Here is a 23,592-nt window from a genome sequence, read left to right as displayed (position 1 = left end):
GATTGGATGTGGTGGGCTTTACTACGGCTGTGTAACAGTGCAAGATCATCTCTGAGAAACATTAGAATTTGACTGGTATCTACTGGCCCCAGAAATTTAGAAACAGTTGTCCTTGATAAGGTCTTCCTGCACACAGCTCTTTCTCAGTTCTTCCTTTATGTCACTTTTGCTGGGTATAAAGCATACTTAAAGCATTGTGGTATTCATTGCCTTCTATGAGACTGACTAACAGCTTGTCTGTTCTGGAGTTGTTAACATGGATGTAACTGCACTGGTATAGTTGCATTAATGAAAATCTTTGAAGTACTACTACCGTGTCACTGCTGTGCTGCGGGCAGCAGAGCTGGGTGCCTGAACTGAGGTTTGCGTGGGGTTTGCAACATCCCCCTCCTGCATGGGAAACAATGCAAGATGCAAATGTTTTAAAAGCAATGAAGTTCAACTCCAGTTCTTTTCTAATGAGATTTGAGCTTCTATGTTCTATTTTAGGAAGGCACGTAGAATCTCGAGAGTCATTTAGAAGACTTTGGGAATTTCGTTTGCAGTCTTGTATGCGCTACATGTGGTCTCATTAGAATCCAAAGACAATTGGTATGCGTGTTTCATGGTGTAAACAAAGCAGAGTTTTCTGCCTGGTACTCTAGAATAAAGCCCTATGGTGAAAAGTTTTGCCAACATTATACACTTGTGTCTGTCAGTTTTATCCAGTGTTGAAATGTATAAAACTCTTGGACAGATTTTCAGCTTGTGTAAATAAATGCAGAACTACTGGATGAGAGTGGAACTAGGCCAATGTGTGCAAGTGGAGAGAACTGACAACTCCTTACATAAGGAGTATGATGATTTAAAAAGTTTCTACTGATCTTGCTCTTGTTCTAAAAATGGATATGTTGCTAATTTAATAATACTTGGCTGCTTCTGTTCAATTTGGTGTGTTTGTCATGCGGTAGAATCACATTTGTGGAGGTGTGGTCACCCTGCCATAAGGAATTGCAAGTTTAATGTCAGGCCATTTATAGATATATGTGTATGTGTATATACATATGCCACTTGCAGCAATGTGGTCTCAACCATGGACTCCTTGAATTCAAAATACCGTGACAAATTTAGCACGAATTCTTAATTTAATTTCTGCTGAAGTTCAGTTGATAATTACTTCAACCTGTGCTGAAATAATTGTGAAAGTATCTTACGCTTCCTTTTTATGTGACTGTAGTGTACAGTCAGTGGGGTATGACATCCTGAAGTTGTATTTAATCTGCACAGTTAGTATTTCTTGAATTAGGTATGTATTTTCCTAGTTATACCTGGGACTTGCTTTAATACTTTACTGGCAATGTTGTGTACATCTTCTTCCAGTGTGTTGATTATAATGAATTGTATCTGCTGCATTTTATCATATTGCAGAATATGAAAACCACAAGGGCACTTTTTGAAATTTTGGAAGTAGCAAAAAGATGAAAGGAACTTTCAGCCCAGCACAGATCATGCTGACCTCACTGCTATGGCAAATATTATAAAGGACTATCAAAATACTTGCAGTGGAGTAACTAGGAAGGGCAGTGATGCTCGGAGTACGTTTTCCTGTTGTTTAGTTCCTGGAGTAGTCATTCATTCCCATGGAGAGTGATGTGAGATGCCACCATTCTCACTGAAGTTGGTTTAATGGTAACTTGGCATAGGCACATAACAAGGGCTGAGCAACAGAATTGGACCTTCTTGGTATCAGTGTTACAATAAGCTTTGTGTTGTACTTGTGCAGTATATCTACACTGGCTTCTTCTTTGCTGTTATCTCTACAGTAGTTGGGTCTGGAGACACAGAAATGCATCAGACAATTAGAAGAGGAAGAACATTTGCAAACGGAGTTGAAAGGATGAAATATCTAAGCTAATCTCTACCTGAAAGCATAAATTGTGCAGCTCAAAAGAGCCTGTTCATAGCGTCATCTGGATTCAGTCTTGATGAAGCCTTACAAAACAGCCTTCTTTTTTCGTCAGGTTTTTTTCTGACATGCTACCTTTCCTCCAGCTGGAGATGCTGGCTGCAGTGAAGTCTGTTGGAGAAAGATTAAGATTTAGGAATATAGAAGAAAGGGCCAGAGCCAGCTGCCCGCACTGTCCCATCTATGTTGTCAAAGAATGCAGCAGGAGAAGGAGGAATAGGCTGGGCTATACTGCACTGGGCTGCCTGTTAAATACTGGTATAACAGAAAGCTGGCCTTGCCAAAAAGAACGTACGTTTTCTTCTTTAAAATAGAATACAGGGATGCACAGTAACAATGCTGCTGCTGTGTTGGTTGTAGTGTACTGCCCATAAGGAACGAGCAATTGTAGACAAAGGGATTTTAATAGATGTTGACTCCCTCATACATGGTCGGGCACAAGTTCTTCAATTTATTTTTTAACTTGAATAAACAGAAAATGACATAGTGGATCCCATGTCAGCCAAAAGAGCCATCTGTGGTCTAATCCTGTGACAAACGGTATAGCAAGAATTCCAATGCCACCAACAGTGTGGAGTTTGCCAAAAAAGCAGATGCTTCTTTTGACATGCATCTTCAGTGCAGTGCCATTTCTATCTTATAATTGCTGACTGTGGAGAGAGAGTGGATAGGATAGCCAGGGAAGCAGAATGATGAAATTGTATTTTTTGGGGAAAAAAAAGAGTTTGGAAAGCAATTAAAAAAAAAAAAAAAAAAAAAAAAGAAAAAAGAAACACTATAAAAATAATTTTTAAAAAAGCTGAAATAAAAAGTTGCAGAGTTCTATGTGCTTTGTGAAACATGACACCTCTTAAGAAAGAGACAGTGCTTGCAAGAGTTTTTCAGAAGTCTTAAGTCTAATACAATATGGAAGAACAGTAAATAATACTTCAGAAACTTTTCTGCAGAGTTTTGAACTTTCCAGAAGAAAATATTTCCTTCTTTGTTATTTTAAAGGACTAAAAATTGGCCAAACATAACTTTTTTAGTGTACTGCCAGTCTTTGTAATACAGATATTCAAGTAGTTTTCTGAATGAGCCAAGGTGAGTATCTACAGGTCTGTACTGTCCTATGTTTTAACATGGTATTTATTAATCAGCAGCAGTTTTATGAAATACATAGACTTAGCCAGACTAACCATCAAAATACAATGATGGATGGCACCCTTAATTGTTAAGAGGATGGCCTCATTAATGCTGCATATTCACTGTGTCATGAAATTAAAAATTTGATTAGCTATGCCCATAAAATTATGCATGTTAACATATAAATAGAAGTACTTGAAAACTGGAGATTTTTGATGGCATTGAATATTGTCTGTGGCTCCATTTGTTGGCACTGGAGGTAAAAGTTCACAACAGGTAATGACAAAAAATGTGAATAAAAGCAGTTGAATTAGAGATCTGCTTTCTAATAGAAGATTCTGTCCTCTGAGCAGAAGTAACTGCTTTGTGTGATGCAGGGAAGTCTCACTGCTAGACCTTAGTTTTGCAGGATTCACTTAAAGAAGTGGTTACCTGCTGTCTCATTTTCCTAGAAGGGAGCCAAAAAATACCAAGGATAAATCCAGCCTTCTCATTTTCCATATATTTAAGTCCCACCTGGTGGTGCTGCTTTTGGTATGTTACTCCTTCCCATTATCCTGTAAATGCAGTAAGAGGATAATACATATTATTTATTTTCAGATCTCTGTACACTTGTTTCCACACTTCATGAATAAGAATGAATTCCTCTGCACTTTTTATTATGGGAGATGTCTGATTGTTTTTAATTTTTCTTTCTAGGAAAAAAAAAAAAAAGATAAGAGCTTTGTACTATCCTAATCAGAGTGGTATTTTTCTACTGTGAGGTATTAGTGCACCATCTGATCTTCACCCTTGTTTAGGGTAGCTTTGCTTATTATGCAGTGGTTAAAACCAAAAAGGTTCAGAAGCACCATGAATTTGAGGACTAGGGAGCAGGAGGAAGCCATGGGATCAATGATGCCTTTCAGTGTTCCTCTTGCTCTGCTTCCTCCTCTCCCATAACAGTTCATGTGGAGAAGCTGAGCTTACTAGTTTGTGCTCCACTCCAGTCCATACTTTGCTTCTGCCACAGAGTGCCTTAGGAAGAGAACTGCTGATCTAGGCAATATTTCCTTATTTTGCTGATGAAAATATCACATGGGATGGAGTCGGAAGTCCGAGTCAAGATCTGTAGATATTTACTGCTTCTGCCTCGTCCACTAAGCTGATCACGCTGACAGTAAAGAAAATTAGATTGTTTTGAAGTGATCTGGTTTTGATGGAACTATTCTGTCCCACTTTTTTTTGGTAATTTTTTTATCTTCTAGATTCTTAAAAGCTTCAGTAATTTGTTCCAGAATATTTCCGGGAATTGAAGTTGGGCTGACTGATGTGAAATTCCTTGGGTCTTCCTCTTCCCCTTTTTAAAAAAAAAAAAAAAAAATTGCAAGACATTTGATGGTGGACAGAGAAGTGAAACTATTTATGGGAATTCTATATCTGCCAGCTTCAGTTTGGCTGGATATTTTTTTCATATCCTGGGAATTTGACAGCTTTCATGAAGTAAGACAATTGCCTGAATACTTGTTCTTTTCTTTGATTTTTCATATTTTGGGCTGATACCTGAAGAGTTTTTAAATGGTGGTAGTGAGTAGGAGTTTCTTGTTTAATGAAGGCTTAAGCAGGATCCTATATACAGTGAGAAGGGACCACTATGACCTTCTAGTTTGGGGATCTTTGAGCACTGAAATAGTCATCTGTCCAAGAGGTGTATGCAAATGCTACATTTCTGCACTTTTCCTCTTAAACCTCATAGCTGCTGCTTTCAATGTTCTAAGAAACCTTCCACATGCCTATCGCTGGCATTTTATGGATGCCACTGGAAATATGGCCCATGCCACTATGTGGGACCTTCCTGCTAGCATATGACCCCATGTGGCCCCTCTCCCATCACACAGCCTGAGACATAAAAAATTTACTGAGTCATTTTTGACTTAGAGTCTGTAAGTACTGTCTTCTGAGCTGCCACTGAAGTGCTTGAGAGTTGTATGTGATTTGCCAGCTCTTATGTGACTGTCCTTCGTCTAGTCTTATCTGCTGCATGATGCAGGAGTTTTGAAGTTAATTGCCATTTCATTTGAAGTGTTTCTCCTACCAGCAATTTCTTGGATGATTCCTGCTGTGGATAACACTAAGATTTTATACCCTGCTATTAACTTGTACCAACAGATGTGTAATGCAAGGGAGGAATTATTTTTATTATTTGTGTTCAGTGTCATGTGCTGGACTTACTACCTTTCACAGGCTTGCATAAACCCGTTAGTATGTGAGTTAAGCCTCTCTGAAAATGCATGTGTGTTCTTCTAATTGTAATTTGAATCCTCAGGCTGGAACAAAAACTTTAGTATAATCTAGGGATTCAGTACCATTTTTCTCTCTGGTTCCTGAGCAAAAGCCTTTGCTGGTTTCACTGAAGGAAATAGGTCTGTGTATTTACTAGAGTCAAGAGGAAAGTTGGCAGTGAGTTCTTTTGTGTGTACTGCTCAGTAAAGGGCTAACCACAAAAACATGTATGTGCTTTTTTGTCTTGTAGATCTTAGTACCAAGCTCTCTTTCTTCAGGTACTTCAGTGTCTTGACTTTCTTTTTATATTCTTTTAATGTAGACTAGCTGTTGGATTGTTGCAGCCTGTTCAAATTTCAGAAACTATAACGCAAATATTGCTTTAGATGTGTCTAATTCTGTAATCGCTAGGGCATGGTACCAATGTATTCTTTCAGAGGATTGTCTGGGTAATCCAGCTATAAAACCGAGAGGGAAGAGGATGCTGTGATTCATGATGAGCAAGTAGAAGGGGGAATGGTTGATAACATCACCAAAGGAACAGGACATAGCCTGGTTCAGCACTCCCATCTCTCTCCTTTGTGATATCTTTTGTACTGTGGTGTGGCTGTTTCATGTATCTAGCACCTTTTGTCTCTGGACAAGGGGACTAAGTCAGTCGAGCATTTAAAAATCCCTGACAGGGAATAAAGTCAATAGAGTAGGTGAGCTCCAGGGAACTCTGAAGTTTTTTTTATTATCACTGAGACTTCAGAAGAGCTACCTGAACCCGGAGGAGCTTCCTGCATCCATTGCTTGCTTTGTTGTTGCAGCCTTGCCTGCTCTCTCCAAGTTAGAGATCTTTTTTTCAGTAGTAATAATAATGGGAATCTCCCCCCTATTCTTGGAGAAAAAAACCTGTTTGGTAGCATCAGCATGGGTTTTGTCATACACTTTAATGTGGCCAGGATTATGCTCCCACTTATATTTTAAATAGTATTGGTTCCATCTCCTGTAAAAATATGGGAATGTGACATTTTGTAACAAGCTGGAATAGTTTACTTCTGTACTTTTCTGTTGTTAGTAACTGTTGCTCTCTGAGAACAAGATTAGTCCTGCTATGTTACTGTGGAGCGTGATTTGTCCTCTCACCATCCTGAGGAAAAGGAAGCAGAACAGTTGTCAGTGGGAGGGAGAGTTTGGGTTATAATCAGAATAGTCTAGGGGTGAAATTGTTAGGAGCATCTGAGCTGTGACCAAAGGTTTATGCTAGACTTGGTCTTCTTTCATTGCTGATAGAGCCATTCTTTATGAAGATCTCTTAAAAAGGAAGTGGAAAAAAGCACCTACTCACTCCTGCACCTCTTTATTTCAAGGAAGGGATTCCTAAATAGCTCAGAAAAAAAGGTGTATTGACTGCTCTCCTGGATTTTGCCAGAAATGTTTCTTGTTTTTGCTGGCAAGATGGTTCAAATTACTTAAAACACAATGGAATTGAAGAAAGACAATATTTTTTAAAAAAAGTTAAAGTGAAAATGTCCTTTTTTTTTTTTTTTTTCTTTCATAGATATGTGTTGATATCCGTCTATGTTTTTGTTTCCTTTTATTACAGAAAAGACTATCCTTTGTATTTAGAAAAGTAGTTTTCATAGGACTTGGCTACAACATACAGGCAAGAAAAAGGGTATAATCCTCTATTTTTATCTTGCAAAGCTCCCTTTAAAACTTATGTGTTAAGGAATAAAACAAAAGCTGAGGGGCTTCTTTTTCTTTTTCTTTCCCCTATTTTCTGTGATATTTTTTTTAGTGCTTGATTTTCAACCCGTTTACTGCAGTCCATCATTATTGTAATGCCAGCTGTAGTATTTTGGTCATAGTTCTTCCATGCCAAGATATAGAAGGTTTAGAGAGCTTTTTTTGGAGAAGCCCAGGGCCGGATCTCCAGGTGCTACTGGGCTGTCTGTGATATTTCGTAACAGGGAGAATCTCTGCTTGATGCCAGCCTCCACCCACGGGGTCCTGCCTCTTCCCAGCACCTAGTTGTTTCTGCTCCATGTGGCTGGAGCACCAACACCCATCTTCTTTATCTAAAAGAAGATGGAATAGGCTTGGGTCCTGGGTGTGCAAAGAGCTCTCTATGATCACAGGACATGATATCCGTTGTCTCAGCCTTGTGCAGTAAACCAGCCCTGGCTAGAATAGTCCTGTTGACTCCTGCAGTGTCACTGTGAGACTTTGTTCTTTACTTGTGCAAAGAGAAGTTAGAGTCAGTGGTTTAAAGGAGGAAAATGAGGCAGTTCTCCGGGTTTTTCCTTCCTGAGGAGATTTTCAACAGGAGTCTGGAGGACCCAGCTTCTGAGATGCTCTCTACAGTTTATATTGGTATCATTCTGAAAATGCTTAGAAAGCAGCTGACTTGCTGAATCTTCCTGTGACAAGTGCTGACAGTCTGAAGAACAACAGTCGGAGAACCTACCCTAAGGCAGGAGATGTGAATACAGCAGCGGCAGAACTTTTTATTTTTACTGCTTGACTCATGTCCACTGAGAATTGGACTTGGAGAGGCCTCCAGAAATTCAATTTTGCTTGCCATTACATTTCAGACATGATGATGGAAACCATGAAATAGAACAGTGCAGGACACTCAAAGTATCCTCTCCACTACAGCTGTCAGTTTGGAGGCTTAGAATAAGTGATCAAGGTTTAATGTTTCCTTATTTAAAGGAAAGTGATAAAGCAACTGTCTTCATCAGTGAACAGGCATTTCTGTTAAACACTTGAAGTTCTTTCTGTCTGGGACATGATTTTATTCCAACCAACCTCCTATTTCCTATGTTGTGCACCAAGTGTGGTGGTGTCTTGCTTTACTAGATTCAACACCTTCTAGCTCTATGTTAGTAGATTAGTAAATAAAAAATTAATGTCCAATTTAATCCAGAAATTTCTAGATTCATGTAATATAATACTTTTTATCACTGTTGCACACATTCACAAAAAATGTATGGTAATTTTTATATCACTGACAGTAACTGAAGGTGCCGTTTCAAAAGACTGTTTAGTGAAATCAGGGAGGTTAGGCAAAATCAGGCAGGGTAGGCAGGTACTTGAAGCTTAATCACCTCAACAAAGCTAAGCAAACACCAGTGATGAGATTTTGAAATTATGAGATGATCCAAGTAGCAGTTAAAGCTAAATCAGATAGTTAATGTATGCTGTAATTTATGGTTTGAATTTAGAGTAGATGTGTGAGACCTAACTCTGTTGTTAAAAGTCACGGTACTTTTCCCATCAGGAATTTTAGCTGAGTGAAGGAACTCATAATTAAATGCTAGCATGTTATATAAGTTCATAGACATGCTTTTATAAAACAAAGTTAGAGACTTAAATGGATTGCTACCATAATAATCATGCTCTGGTTTGGGACAGTGTTGTCCAAGTTCTCTTCTGCTTGTTGGAGTTTCCTTGGAATTTTTTAGTCTGAAGACAGAAAGGATCAGTATCTCTCAACTTACAGGCCAAAGGAATTTCTCAGGGTTGTTCTGTTCTGTTTTGGTTGAATGTTTTTTTGTGTGCTTTTTTTCCTGTTGACAGTGAAGAGCTGCTTCTCTTCCTTGGCAGGCAAAATCCTGCTCTGACTCATTTCCAATCCTTAAGCATAGAGTGGTTTAAGACAGACAGGAATGGTTCATATAAAGATGAGTATATCTTCCAGTTGTTTTCCAGTACTTGTGATTATTCCAGTTTGGGTTTTATATTTGAGAAGAAAACACAGACAGGCAGTTTTCTTTGGTTTAAGGCACTCCACGGGTGCTGTTCCATCACTGAGCTTTTTCTCTTTCTAATGAGTACCTGTGGTTTTCCCACTGCTGCGGTCGGGCTGTGGAGGGCTGGAGGGAAGGTCCCTCAGAGATCAGGGGGGAGTGTTGGGAGCTCCTCATAGCTGGCTCCAGAATGGGATGGGGTGATCATACAACATACAGGATGATTATTCTGTCACTGGCCTTTTGCTTAGATGTTTGTTGAAGATGACAGGAAGGAAACTGCTGTGGAGAAAGAAGGATGGTTAATTACCTTTGGGAGTGAAGATAGGGAGGAAATGGCAAACCACCATGAAAATGGCTGTTCTTGTGAATAGGAATATTGTCGCAAGAAATAATGGTCTGCTACATAGATTTATTCCTCCTCTATTTGTGTTTAGTGTTTTAATTGAAGATACAATGATTAAAAGGAAAACCCAATGAATGTGTTTTTGTGTTACATTATTGCAAACTGTTGTGAAGTCCATATGATAAAATCTTAAGAACAGCTTTTGGTATGCATTTGAAGCAGAGACTACAGTTTGTAAAACAAAACTTTTCAGAACTGATTTCAGGTTTTATAAAAAGATTTTGGTTAATGTTCATGGAAGCTGTTTCTAAACAAACAACCCCAAACTTTGGCCAGGTCTCCACTGCAGAATGTCTTGCCAGCAAGCACTGTATCAGCCAGGGGTGTGGAAAAAAGTTATACATCCTTGCTGACATAGAAACATTGGCAAAATGCCAGGCATGGATGCAGCTGTGCAGGCAGAAGAGAACTTTTATCAGCTTAGCTTATGTCGTTTGGGGAGGTGATGCAATTTACGCCAGCAGAAAAACTCTTCTCTTGGCGTGCACTGTCAGTGTAGGAGGTTCTGCCAGCACAGCAACAGCAGCCAGGCTGTGCGCCGCTGCCGAGGCTTTTGCAGCAACTGCAACTGGAAAAGAAAAGCCGCTTTGAACTAAATTATAGAGGTCCCTCTTTTGTTTTTACAAGTAGTTGTCAATGAGGAACAGAGCGGAAAGAGTGATTCAGATTTAAAAATTGTTTTAATGTAAAAAATGTGTTCAAGTCGTATGGCTTTAAGATGTCACTGGCTCTTTAATGGCTGTTTGTGTCACTGGGTTGCGGGGTTTGAGAGCTGCAGTACACCCAGCATCTGTGCTTTGTAAAGCCTTTAAGACTGGTAAAGGTATGAGTTTCTGTAGAAGCAGTGAAAAACGTTATGCCTGTAAACTTACAAAGACGACTGTAATCACATTTACATTCCCATCATATTTGGATGTGACAACTAGCAGTAGAGCATCTTCATGTTTAAATAAAAGTTTAAATTTCTCAGAATGGAGTGCTTGTTTTACAGGAAGACAGAGTTAGGATTCCTGTTCTCTTTCCACACACACACATGCACACACATTTTCCTCTTCTGCCTTTGGCCAGCTGTTGACAAGATTTTACAAAACTCCAGTTCTTCATAATGTAGAAACCCAACAATTTTAAGGGGAAAACATAGTAAGAAGTAAAAGCAAAACCAAATGAAAGATACTGAAAAACAGAATAGAAGCTTTTAGTCTCCAATAGTAATTACCGGTTAAGGCTGGTATGTGTATGTTAACTTTTATGGCAGCTGTACATGCATTCACGAGGGAAGTGCATGTTTCGAAACCTCGAATAGAGCAGTTGTGCATTTGATCGTTGTGTGTGTTTTGAGAACTCCACTGAAAGCTTTTTGAAGAGAGCACTGTGCCAGACTAAGTTTGTTCAGTTTGTTATGAAAATGTTTTGAAGCTAGCTGCTCTGTCATACTGCATTGCTTGTAACCCTAAAAATAATTGCCTGCCATTACTGGAAGCAGAATGGTCTGACAGCCCAACTTGTGCTGCTATAGTTAAAATCTGTCAATGTTTCCATTACAAACTTGGAGGGAGGGTTTAATCTTTTTCCCATTTTAAATCATGCCTGGAAGAAATTCTGGATTAGCGCTTCAACTCCAAGTATAAATCTTTTGGAAGCGATTTGATATTTCTAAAAATCTTTATTTAAAAACAAACAAAAACCCCTCCAACCCTATGGCAACAAAATACTGATATTCAGTTTTGAAATGGTAAATGATCAGGAATATATTCTTTTTGGTAATTTTCAGTTCGATTAAATTAGGCAACAACAAAGTTTCTACATATCAATGTTGATTTTTGTAGTGAGTGTTGCAGTTTGCTGTTCCAGGCTATTATTGCTGCATAATAAACTTTGCAATATGCTCAATTGGAAGATTTCAAAACCTTCCTAGGCAAACACAAAAAAGAAACACACAATCATCATAAAGTATTTGATACAAAAAGTGCCCTTGTACTTTTCTCCCACTCACAATTTCATTCCCATTTCCCAAGGTTATCTCCAAAATAATTTCACTTTTCTATTAAGGCTGTAGTTACGTGGATGCCTTAAATTGAGGTGAACTATAATCCCCCCTCTCTGCCTCCACATTCCTGTTCTCTGCCTTGTGACAGCCAGAGCTTTTGCGTAGCACAAAACCACATGTGGTGAACCAGACCAGGGAAGATAATTTTTTTGGTTCGAGCTGTGGCTATGCAACTATTTGTACTAGTCTGAAAAAGAGGGTGGCACCGGGGCGGGAACAAGTGAGTCTACACTGACATCTCACTTTATATTCCACTTTGTTTCCCCCCCACTGTGCCTTTCCTCTGCAGTTCACAGGGCGGTTCTTCTCTATGAGCTTCTCGAGCCATAGAGGCTCCGGCTTTTGCAGGAAAGGGGCCGCACACTGACAATTCTTTGTCAGTGAAAACCTTGTAGTCACAAAACTTTTACTGGCAGCTTTAGTTCTCTAGTATATTCATTAAAGTATTCCTCTCTTACAGCACCATGGACCTGTTCAGAATACTTTCTGTACAGTGTCTTACTATACTGTTGTTAATGCAAATCATTGACTGCTCTACTGCCATTTTTCTGTAGGATGTTTTTATGTTCCATTAGGGTCTGATTTTAAGAACAATAGCATTAGATACCTTGAGGACTAGGTAGAAGTGCTTCTGTGCTTATCTCCTTTGGAAACTTGAATTTTTTGCCATTACACAGAATCTTTTTCTTGTCACTCTTGAAATAATCCACAAATCGTGAGATCACTGACAGTATGAAAGTTCTGCCAAGGCACACAATTAATTTATAGTCTGGTCCTTAAGCTGCCTGTGATCCTTCTCTATCTTAAAAAAACAAACAAACAAACAAAAAAAAACAAAACAAAAAAAAAACCCCAAAACACTGATGTATGAAGTACTAAAAGCCAGAAGACATACAAAACAGGCTTCTAATTGTTTTTATATTTCTGCATAGATTAAGGAAATAGCATAGTCTTCACATCTGCCACAATAATTCATTTATGGCATGTGAAATAGTTATAGTGATGTAAACTTAGTTTATACCTGCTAGAACCTAGAGGAACAATATCTCTTCTTCCATTTTCCAATCAGATGTCACAGTAAAGAGTTATAAAATTCTCTGAGTAATATTCAGCAGAGGTTATATATAATTTGAGCCTGTGTCATGCATTGAGTGTGCTTCAGATGGTGGTTGGCTATATTAGCATGTGCCTGTGAATCCTGTCCCAAATGTGGTGTGAAAGCAGGTGTGTTCAAAATACATGAGTAATTACATACAGATTTGACACAGCACTCCAAATGGTAAACAAGCTACTGCAGACTGAGCTAATGTGCATGCTGTGATTGCTATCTGTACTTTACTCTAACTCACTTTTTCCTTTGCAGCAGTCCATTGTACCGGCCCACCCAATGGCTCCTCCTAGTCCCAGCACCACCAGCAGTAATAACAACAGTAGTAGCAGCAGCAACTCAGGATGGGATCAATTAAGTAAAACAAACCTTTACATCAGAGCACTGCCTCCAAACACCACTGATCAGGACCTGGTAAAATTATGCCAACCGTAAGTACTATGCTTAAATATAAATTATAATGTCGTACCTTAAAAGCTTACAGTATGTATATGAAATGAATGTTTGGATTATGAGGGGAAGACAAACAGATTCGTAAATAAAAGTCCCTATGCTGGCAAGTTTCAACTTCTCTGGCAATCAGAAGGATAAAATGTGTTTGGCACTTTGGAGAAACAACAAAAGTTGAAATATAGTGGTGAACAGAAACAACCCGTTGCTTTTAGTAAAAACTATGATCACCCATATCGCTGCCTGATGCTGTTGAAATTCAGATAAAATTAATACCTGGATGTGAAACCTGCTGTTAAGAATCTGCAACAGAGGGTCTTATCTGTTCACTACTAAGATAATTTGTTGTTACAAACTCCTCAAATAACTGTTCTGCATTATTGTGAATTATAGTGTGCATTTGAATGCTTATTCTAGTTTCAGACTAATTTATGTTGACTGTACATTGCTGCACAATTATATTTATGATTAGAAATAGTTGATCCATGTCAGAATCATCTCTAGTGGCTGGAGTTCTGAGTAGACTTGACTCAGCAGAAGGTTTTCAAGCAATGCTGTTAACGTGAGATTTTTCTTGCTTGTGTGATTTTTTTTTTGGTGTGTCTTTTTTTGTTTGTTTTTTAATTTTTACAGCAACACATGCCTTTTAGTTACGTTCAAATGTGGGTCAGATGTCAAGAGACTGTGCAGCTGTGTTGTTTATACACTGTTTAAAATTACCTTTCTTAAATGTTTCATTAAATTTGTATGCTTACTACTTAGTACTTAGAAAAATTCATTGTGGATCTTCTGGATTATTTTGAAATCAAAAGTACTTGCCTAAATTTTCAATACTACTGTAAGAATACACCCAAATCTCTCTTGAATGAATGGAGAATCATTAAGATTTGTATATGACACTGCTGTCTGACCCTCTCAAAGTAATTTTATGTTCAATTTAGCAGATACGTAACAAAGAATATCCAAAAATACATGCCCAAGATCACAACGCAAGTTAGCAAAATAGCTAGGAAAACCTGCAAGTCTTGGATCCCAGCTTACATGAGGTGCCTGTGTTTTTGAATATTGCAAAAAAGTCTGATACTTTATTTATAGAGAAGAACTTTTATTACATTTTAAAACAGAATTTGAACTTTCAGGGTAGTCGTCACATATCAGTCATCTTAGTATTATAATAAAAGCAACTTGCTCTCAGGTCTTTAAAGAAAAATATTTTCCATTTGGCCATTTTTCCCAACAGCAAATGAAATCCATATGTTTTACAGAAAAGAGAAGAGATTATCAGTCTGTGAAAAGATTCATTGATAAATTAAAAATTTTTACATCTTCCCATGCGACAGAGACCTGTTGTCACTTGAATTTTAGTTGCAAATGCATGTTTTACAGAAGTGGATTTTTCCTTCCCATTTTTGTCTTTGAACTGATGAAGAAACCTTGGCCTGCACACTCATGTTATGTTAGGACAGAGTTGTGAGGTTATTTTGCACTGGAGCCGCCCAGTAACAGTTGTGCAGTGGTTACTATAGCTCCTTGATCTCTTTCTGAAGACATTTTGGTTTGCACAGTATTACTGTCATTGATGCATGAATATCCTAGAAGAAATACGTTCAATACTTGCTGTAACTGGTCCTTTTCCTCTTGGATAGCCAAAGATTCCAATTGTTGTTATTGCTGTTCAATATATAATTACAGTTGGAACAGCATGAATTTTACAAATAATGAAAAGCCAAGAACTGCACCGATGAAGTTATTAAATCAATTCTGATGTGAATTTACAGACTTGGAAGGTCATGGTGTTTCTTCCCGTGAGATGTTTCTCTCCTAAATGTATTCCTTTGAGATAAAAGACAGCCCTATTTCAAAATTCTCCATTTCTGCTGAGGAACCAAGTGTCATGTCCAGAAATCTGAGGCTTGGAACATCTTATAAAAATCTGGGTAATCTATTAAGAGCCTTAGGCTTCTCTGCCAACATAGCCCCTTAGCAACTAACTTGATGCTGCAGTAAGATAGAAATTACAGTACTCTCTTCTTGTTCACAGAAGCTCAGTAATCTTACAGACTGTGGAAAGTTTCAGATGCAAAATGTTTCCTTCCTAAAAATCTGTGTAAACCTCTAGGATGAAGAGGGCAAGATATTTCTGAAAGTGAACCTGCCACATTCATCGTTTAAGCTGAGACAATACAAAATAAATGGCGAATAAAATCTTGGACACATAGAAATCAATGAAGAAACTGCTGTTTACTCTAGATCTCTGAAATATTTTCATTAGCTCTTTCCAAATGCCTAGGATTTTACTGTGAGGCTTTAGAGTAATTTTAGCTCTCTTTTCCCATATAGAGTAGATCTTGCCATCCTTAGAGGGTGTCCACTGGAGTGTTTGATGCTAAGAATGGATAAAAAGGCTGCTCTGCATATTGTAGAAGTGATCTTACACTCTGGCATAAGCAGTTTTCAGTGGCTGTACGGAAAAAGGTCACTGGCTTTTGTTTTATCTCTTTTGGCTGTTGTCAGACAAGAGAAAAACACCTGTGGGTTGAGTAAATAATAGTTGAAAAGTCTCATTGTCTCTACAAATGCGAGAAACATCCCATCTACAGATTTTTTTTCCTCTGATCATCATGGATTTTTATCATATACACTGTACTGAAAAATTATTTTCATTGATCATTACTGTAGAGAAATATTACTTTCAATATCATCCCTCACAATACAAGGTAGAACACTCAGAGTTCTTGTGTGGGGGTCTGGTTATATCGTGACTTTTATTTGCTGTAGTCAGTATGTTTGCTTTGGTTCTTGCTCACTACAGCTAGCAGTGCTAATTTTGGCCATGTTTTTATTTTCATTAATTATTTTTGTGGAATCACTAGAGAAACCTCTTACCAAATTATAGAAGTGTTGGGCTTGCTTTCCTGTTGTAGCACAGCTGTGCCATATTTATGAACACAGCTAGAAAATGTTCATTAGTTTTTTGGGGAAGTACTTTACTGGCAAGAGCTGTTTGCCAATATGCATCTCTACGAAGCTGCTCTCCACCTTCATCTGCTTGGTTCTTTGTAGTTTTCTCCTAGGTAAAGCTTTCTTCTCTTTTTTCCAAGATGAAAAAAGTGTGTTATAGTTTTGTTGTGAAGGCCCACCTGGAAGTACAGCTGTTTTCAGATACTATTATTGGCTTTTGTGTGGGAAATGAAGCTGCTACATTTCTGAATAGTTCATTCAAACTTGAGCTTGTTACTCCAGTTCTGCATTGGGAAAACAAATTTCTTCATATCACTTGTGCCAGAGGCAGAAGTATGGGGTAGAATAAGGTAGGTATTGTGTTTGTCACAAGGATGTCATAACAGCCAACCCAGAACCAGATCCCAGAGTGTCAGGGGGACACCACCTGAGTCAGTCCTGGACATAAAAACTTTCCATCAGGTATGTAAGGGTAGAAAAAGCAATCAATGCAATGGGCCACAGATACTGTCCTTTCTGTGGGAGGCTAGACAGGTCTGTCTTTTCTGTGGGAGGCTAGGCTGGAGTGATCAGCTAAATGGAAGGACAAGAGCAGGGGAAAGGAGAAATTAAAGAAGCTGTTGAGCATGGTTTGTGGAAGTCTGCAGGAAGCTGCATGACTCCTCTGCAGTTTCCTTTCCCAAACCAAGCAGTGCCATTGCACGAGATCTGCTATACTGAGCAAACCTCTGTCATGATGAGCTGGTTTTACAGGGTTGCTGGAGCAGTGGTAGCTTCAGCCATGCCTAATTATACTCCCTTTCCCTGGCGTGGCTAGCAATACTTGCTTGATGTACCTCCTTCAGCTGTTGTGTTGAGTTTGTGAATACATTATTTAGGCTTTAATTGTACTTTCTTATTTGGTAACTGTTAAACAGCCATTTCTTGTAGCTTATTTAATATCTGGATCTGAAGATGCAAGATTAAATCCAATCCAGTTATTCACTGAAATTGTTGAGATTGCCTATGTAATTAGGGACTTATGCGATTTGGTCTTAGGAAATTCGACCAGGAGTTTGTAATTTGCTTTGACACATTTTCTAGGTGCTTTCCGGACTCCCACTAAGTGCTGTGCTTCTCTGTGGATGACCTTTATGCCCAAGCCACACAGTTCCAAAGCACTGTGCTTTCCACCATCTTGCTTATGATTTACTTGCTAGCCTGCAGCATGGCATCTCTGTAATGTTGAATTTCTTCAGAGACCTCCTTTTGCGTGATTTACATCATTAAATGAGGATGATGCATCAGACCTTTCCTCTTCCTGACAATCCCCAGTCCCAGGGTGAGATTTCAAGCTTTGAGGCTTAACCTAGGTCTCAAATTATCATGCCAGCCCACCCTTTGGTGTGCTCCCTTCCAGGCTGTTTGCTTGTACCGTGCCATCTGTATCAAGCTGTTTGTAGTCTATATGATATTTCTGAAATCTGTTTCTTCTCTGGACAGTTTCATTTAGGCCTTTCCCCTTAAATTATTGCTGTATGGTAATAATGTGGGTTTTTAATGGGATTACAATTAGGAAAGCAGCTGGTTTAAGGTAACAAAGTTAGTGATGTAATTACCACGACAGACTGTTCTGTGCCAGGATGGTTGGAACACAAAACCAGAACCTTGCAGTGGCTGCCTTTGCTTACGTGCATTGTGAAATCACGTATCTTGTTGAGAGAGTATTTTAAGGATTCCTTCCTAAATATGAACGTAGCCGTAGCTAAAACAAATGGAAGGTGATGGTTGTTTTGAAACATTTGAGCCAGAAGTGTTATACAGCTTTGCTTCCGCAGCATGCAAACTTCTGTTTTTTATAGTTGCATACTCTAATGTGTCCCTGTTTTGAGGCAAAAGCACCCGAAAGTTGTTTCAATTCACTACTTTTATTAAAACACGTATTTCCATTGTCATGTGATATCCATTAGCATATTAATGTTTCCATGTTCTTTGCTTGCCATGTAATTGTGACCTCTCCCCTTGCTGCTATTTCCGTTCTTCAAACACAGTCAGGACTGAGAAGTGGTGAACTGGAGCTCAAACATTTACTGTAGCAGGGAACTGTCATCACTGTGGTCGGTTAAGAGCAAGAAATCTGCTAATTCTACTCAGCATATATCATTAGAAAAAAGACATGTCTGTACTTTAGGAAATAGTCTGACTGTCTTTTGCATTTAACTCTTAGGGAGAATGGTCTGGGCAGGTCACTGCTAGTTAGTTCAGTCTAAGGAAATGTCTGTAGCACATAAATACAACCCCTTTAAATAGATGGTGTGGGTAAGGGAAAGTGGAATGGCAGATTTCAAAGCTAACTTCTCAATTTTTTTTTTTTAAAGTATTTTCTCTTAATTCCTTTCTCCTTTATTCTCCATTTTTCTTGCATTTTTCTTTCATGGTTTGTCAGCTACGGTGAAATATTGCATTCATAATTATGTGGAACATGATTTCATGTCACATAATTAAGTGTGATACATCAGTGTCTCTGAAACTGTTCCCTTTGAGATCAGTATTAATACTGATTATATTGGAGCAGAAGCCTATCTATTGTTCTTTCTTTTTTAGAGTGAAAAGAAGTCCTCTACAAATTAGTTCTTTTAGAAGTTTATGTATGCATATTGTAAAATAGTATCATTGCATACACTTCCAAACAAGTAAGACCAGATTTACAGAATTTAGTTTGGTTGTAGGAGGAAGTAAATTCTTTAGCAATTGAGCAGTACGTGATTTGTAATGTTCAGCTTTATGTTGTATGATACCAGCATAGTCTTTTTCTTTGTCTCCTTCAAGGACTGTGGCATGGTTTGAGTTTTGTATAAACTACAATAGATTCCTCTTAACTGCACTTTTTCATCTGGTTTTGCTTTTCAGAGCAAGCACAACAGAAAGAATGGTGAAGGTATGTTCCCTAGATGTAGTAACTGGTGGTGCCAGTGCTGTGCTGGCTGTGCAGGCACTGGTGTGGAACACAGCGCAGTGCTGCAGAGAAACATCCACAGTAACCTCAGGACCAGGATTTAGATATTTTCACTTGTGTCCTGCCCAGTTGATGCACACAGTTTCTCAGCTAGACAGACTGCCAGAGGAGGAGTTACATGCCGGTGTGGTGTGTAAACCAGCTCTGCTAGCTTCTGTCTTAGCTGACGAACTTTTAAGAGGTTGCTGTCAAAAGTAAGTATCCCATTTCTACAGCTGAGAAGAAATAGTATTCAGTTTTCTATGCCCCTTTTGCCAGATGCATTGGAGAAATGTAGGCCTGACTTAGGGACTGAAATGTTCCTTTTTGTTAGGGCTTGACTTACACAGTCAGTGGTGAGGCATGGTATGTCATGCGAATTGCAATTGGCCTGGAGATGTGATGTTTCATTTAAATCGCCATTTCCTTTACTTTTTAGCAACTGCTTTCAGCAGTCATGTTATGAAGTATCTAGCCTGCCATGATGTGAAGGAAGACTGTATCTTCCCTTCACTATTTGCTCTTTAATTAGATGGAAATAAAATTCAGACAGCTTTACATCCATGATCAAATTAAATCCATGCAGAAATCCTCTCAGAGGAGTTCCAGACTGGGTTGTGGGATTTTTTTGGGGTGTTTTTTACAATAATGCCTTCTTGTAGAATGTCATTAGGGATCCATATGTATTTTTGGTGAAATTGAAAAAAGTATAAAAAGTTGTCTTCTAGAATCCTATCCTCTAGATGCAGACAGTCTCTTGAGATGCCTTGAATTTAAAATAAATATAGTTTTAATTTTCTCTTTCCATTTTGTGATTAAGCAAAGAGCGAAGTTTTTCAAACTCAGTATTTCATTTAGCCTAGCAGAGATAATCAGCAGTTCCCCTCAGCACGCTGTCTTAAAAAAACAAGCAATCTGAGTACAAATGCACTGAGGAACTCTGTCTGCTTTGTGGTTGCAGATGCAGGGACCCAGTGATTGTACAAGCTGTCTCCCTGAGGAGATGAGAGTTTTGTTGCAGTGTGGGGCCAGAGGAGAGGTGATCCCATGGAATTTCCTTTAGGAAGTGGAGGCGAGGGAGGAGAGGAGAGTGGAAGGAATGTTTCAGCCACAGCTGCTTGTAAAAGAAGCACTAGGAAAACAGATTGGTAAAAGTTACCACCATTGAAGATCTGTCACTGGAAAACAAAAAGCTGATTTGGTAGCGTGGGGCCTGTAAATCTGTGAGAGTTTGCAAGTCTGCAGGTATTTGTTGTACGGAGATGCAACCCTTGTTCCGTATCACAGAGCCGCAGGAAAGAAATGTCCTGTGGCAGCTGGTGGAATGCCTTTGATCGGGGTTCCAGTCCGAGCTTCCCCGGTGGCAGGGGCCAGACTCAGATGGGAGGTGATAGCACCACACTTATTCATTGGAATAACTAGTAATTCCAGAACATTTTGAATGGCATTTATTTTAATTTCAGTGGACTACTGAAGATGTTAACAAGTACTCATCAGATTTCTTAGTGGGTTCCATTATGTCAAAAACAGTCCCTTCTGTTGGAGACCACTTAGGCAGCCATGTCAGTCAGAAACCAGTTCAGAATAGAATCGGTTTAGAGCCCAAGTTGATTTGTGCCCCAGCATACTTACATTAAGCTTGCCCTTTTTCTCAGGATACCATTCAGCATAGAAAGCAGGATCGATATTTGCAAGCGGATTCTTATCTAATGTCTAATATCTCCTGAGGTTTCATATAACTCATAGAAATCTTGTGAAGTCTTGACTTTGTTTGCTAAAGGCTAGCTCTGCTCAGCTCTGATTTCTGTCATGTCAACTCCTTGAAATGAAAAAACGAGCCATCTGACGTTGACACATTTTAAGACCAATCTTTTTTTTTTGCTAACCTTTCAACCTTTTTTCTCATGTTTTTGCCAAGCTGCATTTAGGATTGAGAAACTAACACCCCCAAATTTTATGCAACTCAGATAATAAATATGCATATTTTACCTGCCGAGTGAAAGCAGTAACAAATATAGGTAAACAAATTAATTCAGATCCTGCTACCTCCAATTAAATGTGTAATTGAGGAAATAGGGAGAGAAATCAGAGTTTATCCTTAAAAAAAAAAAACCTACAAAATGTTAAGCCTCAACTGTTTTCCCACTGCTTCTAAAACTCTACCCTGCTTTGACATTCAAAAAAAGTCAGCTGCTTCAGTTTAAGCAGTGCCTTACTCAAGACTCAGACCAACTCTGTAGAAAATTAAGTTACTAAAGGGCTGCTGAGAGAAGAATTAACATTTTATCATATAAATATCTAATCTTTGTAGATATATGTGCAGTACCTGGGGAAAAAAGTAAAATTTTTATTTGAATGTCGATGATGTTATGAGACATGGACACAGAGCAAAATGCACCAATGAAAACACTAAAGGAGAAGACTTTGGTTTGGGGTCTGTTTTGACACTGTTACTAGTACAAATATTTCACTTGAATAACCTGTGTGAGTTGAGTTAATCATTAGCAGAATCAATTTCAGTGGAAGAAATATGTTCTGATTTGTACTCTTATCCTGACCCTTTCATTTCCATTTCTTCTCTTATTTTAATCTCTTATTTTCCCAAAAGAGGAAAAACTTGTAATCTGTTGCTTTTCTGTCACAAGAGAAATCCCCCAAGATAAACATTGTGTGTGACTTCACATCATTTTTGGTGTATTAATAATTGCATTTCATTAAATGATAATTTTGGCCATCTTAACTGAAATATGCTTGCCCAAAATGTGTGTTCTTTTTAAATGTTTCTCTACTCTATGCAGGTGTGTAATTTTACATACTGTCTTTAAAAGACAGAGTATGGGTCAGTATTTTTGCCTAGGACATTGTGGACTTAAACTGTACATGTTATCAATATCTCAAATCCTTGTGCTGCTTTCTGGCTTAGATATAGTCACTAACAAGCTTTCACAAGTCTATCAAAATATTGGCAATTATTCTGGTGCATTAATAAGGACTTTAATGTCTGAGTGAATGCTATAATGAAATAAGTCTTGTGTTAATGGAAGATCTAAAACCAAGAGAAAAAAAATTGCTTCATACAGGGAAATATGAGTACTGGAGAGATTTCAGATCTTTTATTTGCAAACCCTATAAATGTCAGAAATAAAATTATCTAAACATCTGAAAAAGAGCCAAGCTACTTATTTCTGGTTTCAGGGACTCTGCTGAAAGGGTAACTGAAGAGCTTTTGGAGCGCAGAGAGTAGCAGAGTTTTACACTTCAGTGCGTAATTTTATTTAGTGTGTATGTAAAATTGCTGAGGAATGGGTGTGTGTAAAAAAAAAAAAAAAAAAAAACAAAAACAAAAAACCAACAAAACAAAACAAAAAAAAAAAAAAACAAAAAAACAAAAAACAACAAAAAAAACACAAAAAAACAACCCCCCCCAAAAAAACCCAAAACAAACCAAAACCAAACAAACAAAAACAAAACAAAAACCAACAACAACAACAAAAAAAACAACACAAAAACAAAAACCAAAACACAATCCAAAACAAACAAAAAAACAATAACAACAAAAAAAACCTGGTGTAAACCAGAAATGCTTACCTGTGCCCCTAAGACAATGGCAAGTTTGACTCCTGTTTGTTTGCAGTGTGCTTGCCAAGGCCTGATCCTAGAATGCACAGAGCACCTGCAGGAGTCCACAGCTCCTATTGCCAGTATTTGGGTTTAAAACCATTTAGCGTTCCATAGCACGGACATATGATTTGTTTGATAGTGAAGGCTGAGCTTTTTAGCTACGTCATTTCATAGTGCCAGATAAACTCTGTGATCTTGGGTTCTTTCTTTTGTTGTGTTATGGGGTTTGGGTTTGTTTGTTTTTTTGTTCTTTTTTCCCCTTCCTCTTTCTTTTTAACCTGTAGCTATGCAGTCCAAGGCAGAAATCTCTCCCGTGTTAAGTCTGAATGCCTTGGCTGAGTTCTGGAGAAGCAATTTGGCAGAGACAAGAAGGACTCTTTCCCTTCAAGACCTGAGGGTATCGGCATGGTGGGGTACCCAGTGGAGCTGACATAGCAGTGTGCATTGCCTTCCTTGCATTGCTAGTTCTAGTACTCTGATCTGAAAAGGAGTCTTTGTAAATTATCTGCATTTTTCTTTCTCCAGAGATCCTGTATTCAACCCCCTACATTTCTCACACTTCAAGCTACTTGTTTTTATTGTGTGGCAGGCTTTGTCTTAACTTTCTTCTTAAGGCTTTTTTATTTGTTGCCACAAGTCTTTTTGCTATATTTTGAAGATCTCGAATACTGAGAAGGAAAGTGTTGCTCCATGTTCCTTTTTCTCAGTGGCAGTTTACAGGGCTTCCATGCTGCAGTACAGAGGTACAGTACTAAGAGTGAAAGACCGTTAGCCAGGACTGCTGCTGAAAAGAGCCCATCATCATACCAAGGACTCAGCATGAATGTATGTAAATATATGTAAATTAGGATAAATTATTTTTTAATACCTTCCAAATATTCAGAGCAATGGCATTGTAAAAATATACAATTATCTGTCCCCGTCTTCTGTTCTTCCCAAGTGAATTGCATGTT

General features: G+C 38.4%; 1 protein-coding gene across 4 annotated transcripts in view; it reads left to right on the top strand.

Moving 5' to 3' along the window:
• RBMS1 (RNA binding motif single stranded interacting protein 1) overlaps positions 1-23,592 on the top strand; it is a 148,251-nt gene that overhangs the window by 69,518 nt on the left and 55,141 nt on the right. For all 4 annotated transcript variants that reach the window (XM_042783821.1, XM_042783820.1, XM_042783822.1 and 1 more), the window contains exon 2: positions 12,889-13,064. In XM_042783821.1, coding sequence (XP_042639755.1) covers positions 12,889-13,064 — 176 coding nt within the window. The remainder of the gene's footprint in view (positions 1-12,888; positions 13,065-23,592) is intronic.

The sequence above is a fragment of the Tyto alba genome, unplaced genomic scaffold (genome assembly GCF_018691265.1).
Source record: "Tyto alba isolate M040663 unplaced genomic scaffold, T.alba_DEE_v4.0 Super-Scaffold_7, whole genome shotgun sequence".
In the NCBI taxonomy this organism is placed as follows: Eukaryota; Metazoa; Chordata; class Aves; order Strigiformes; family Tytonidae; genus Tyto; species Tyto alba.
Note: the sequence above shows the minus strand (reverse complement) of the source record. Positions and strands in the feature narration are given on the sequence as shown.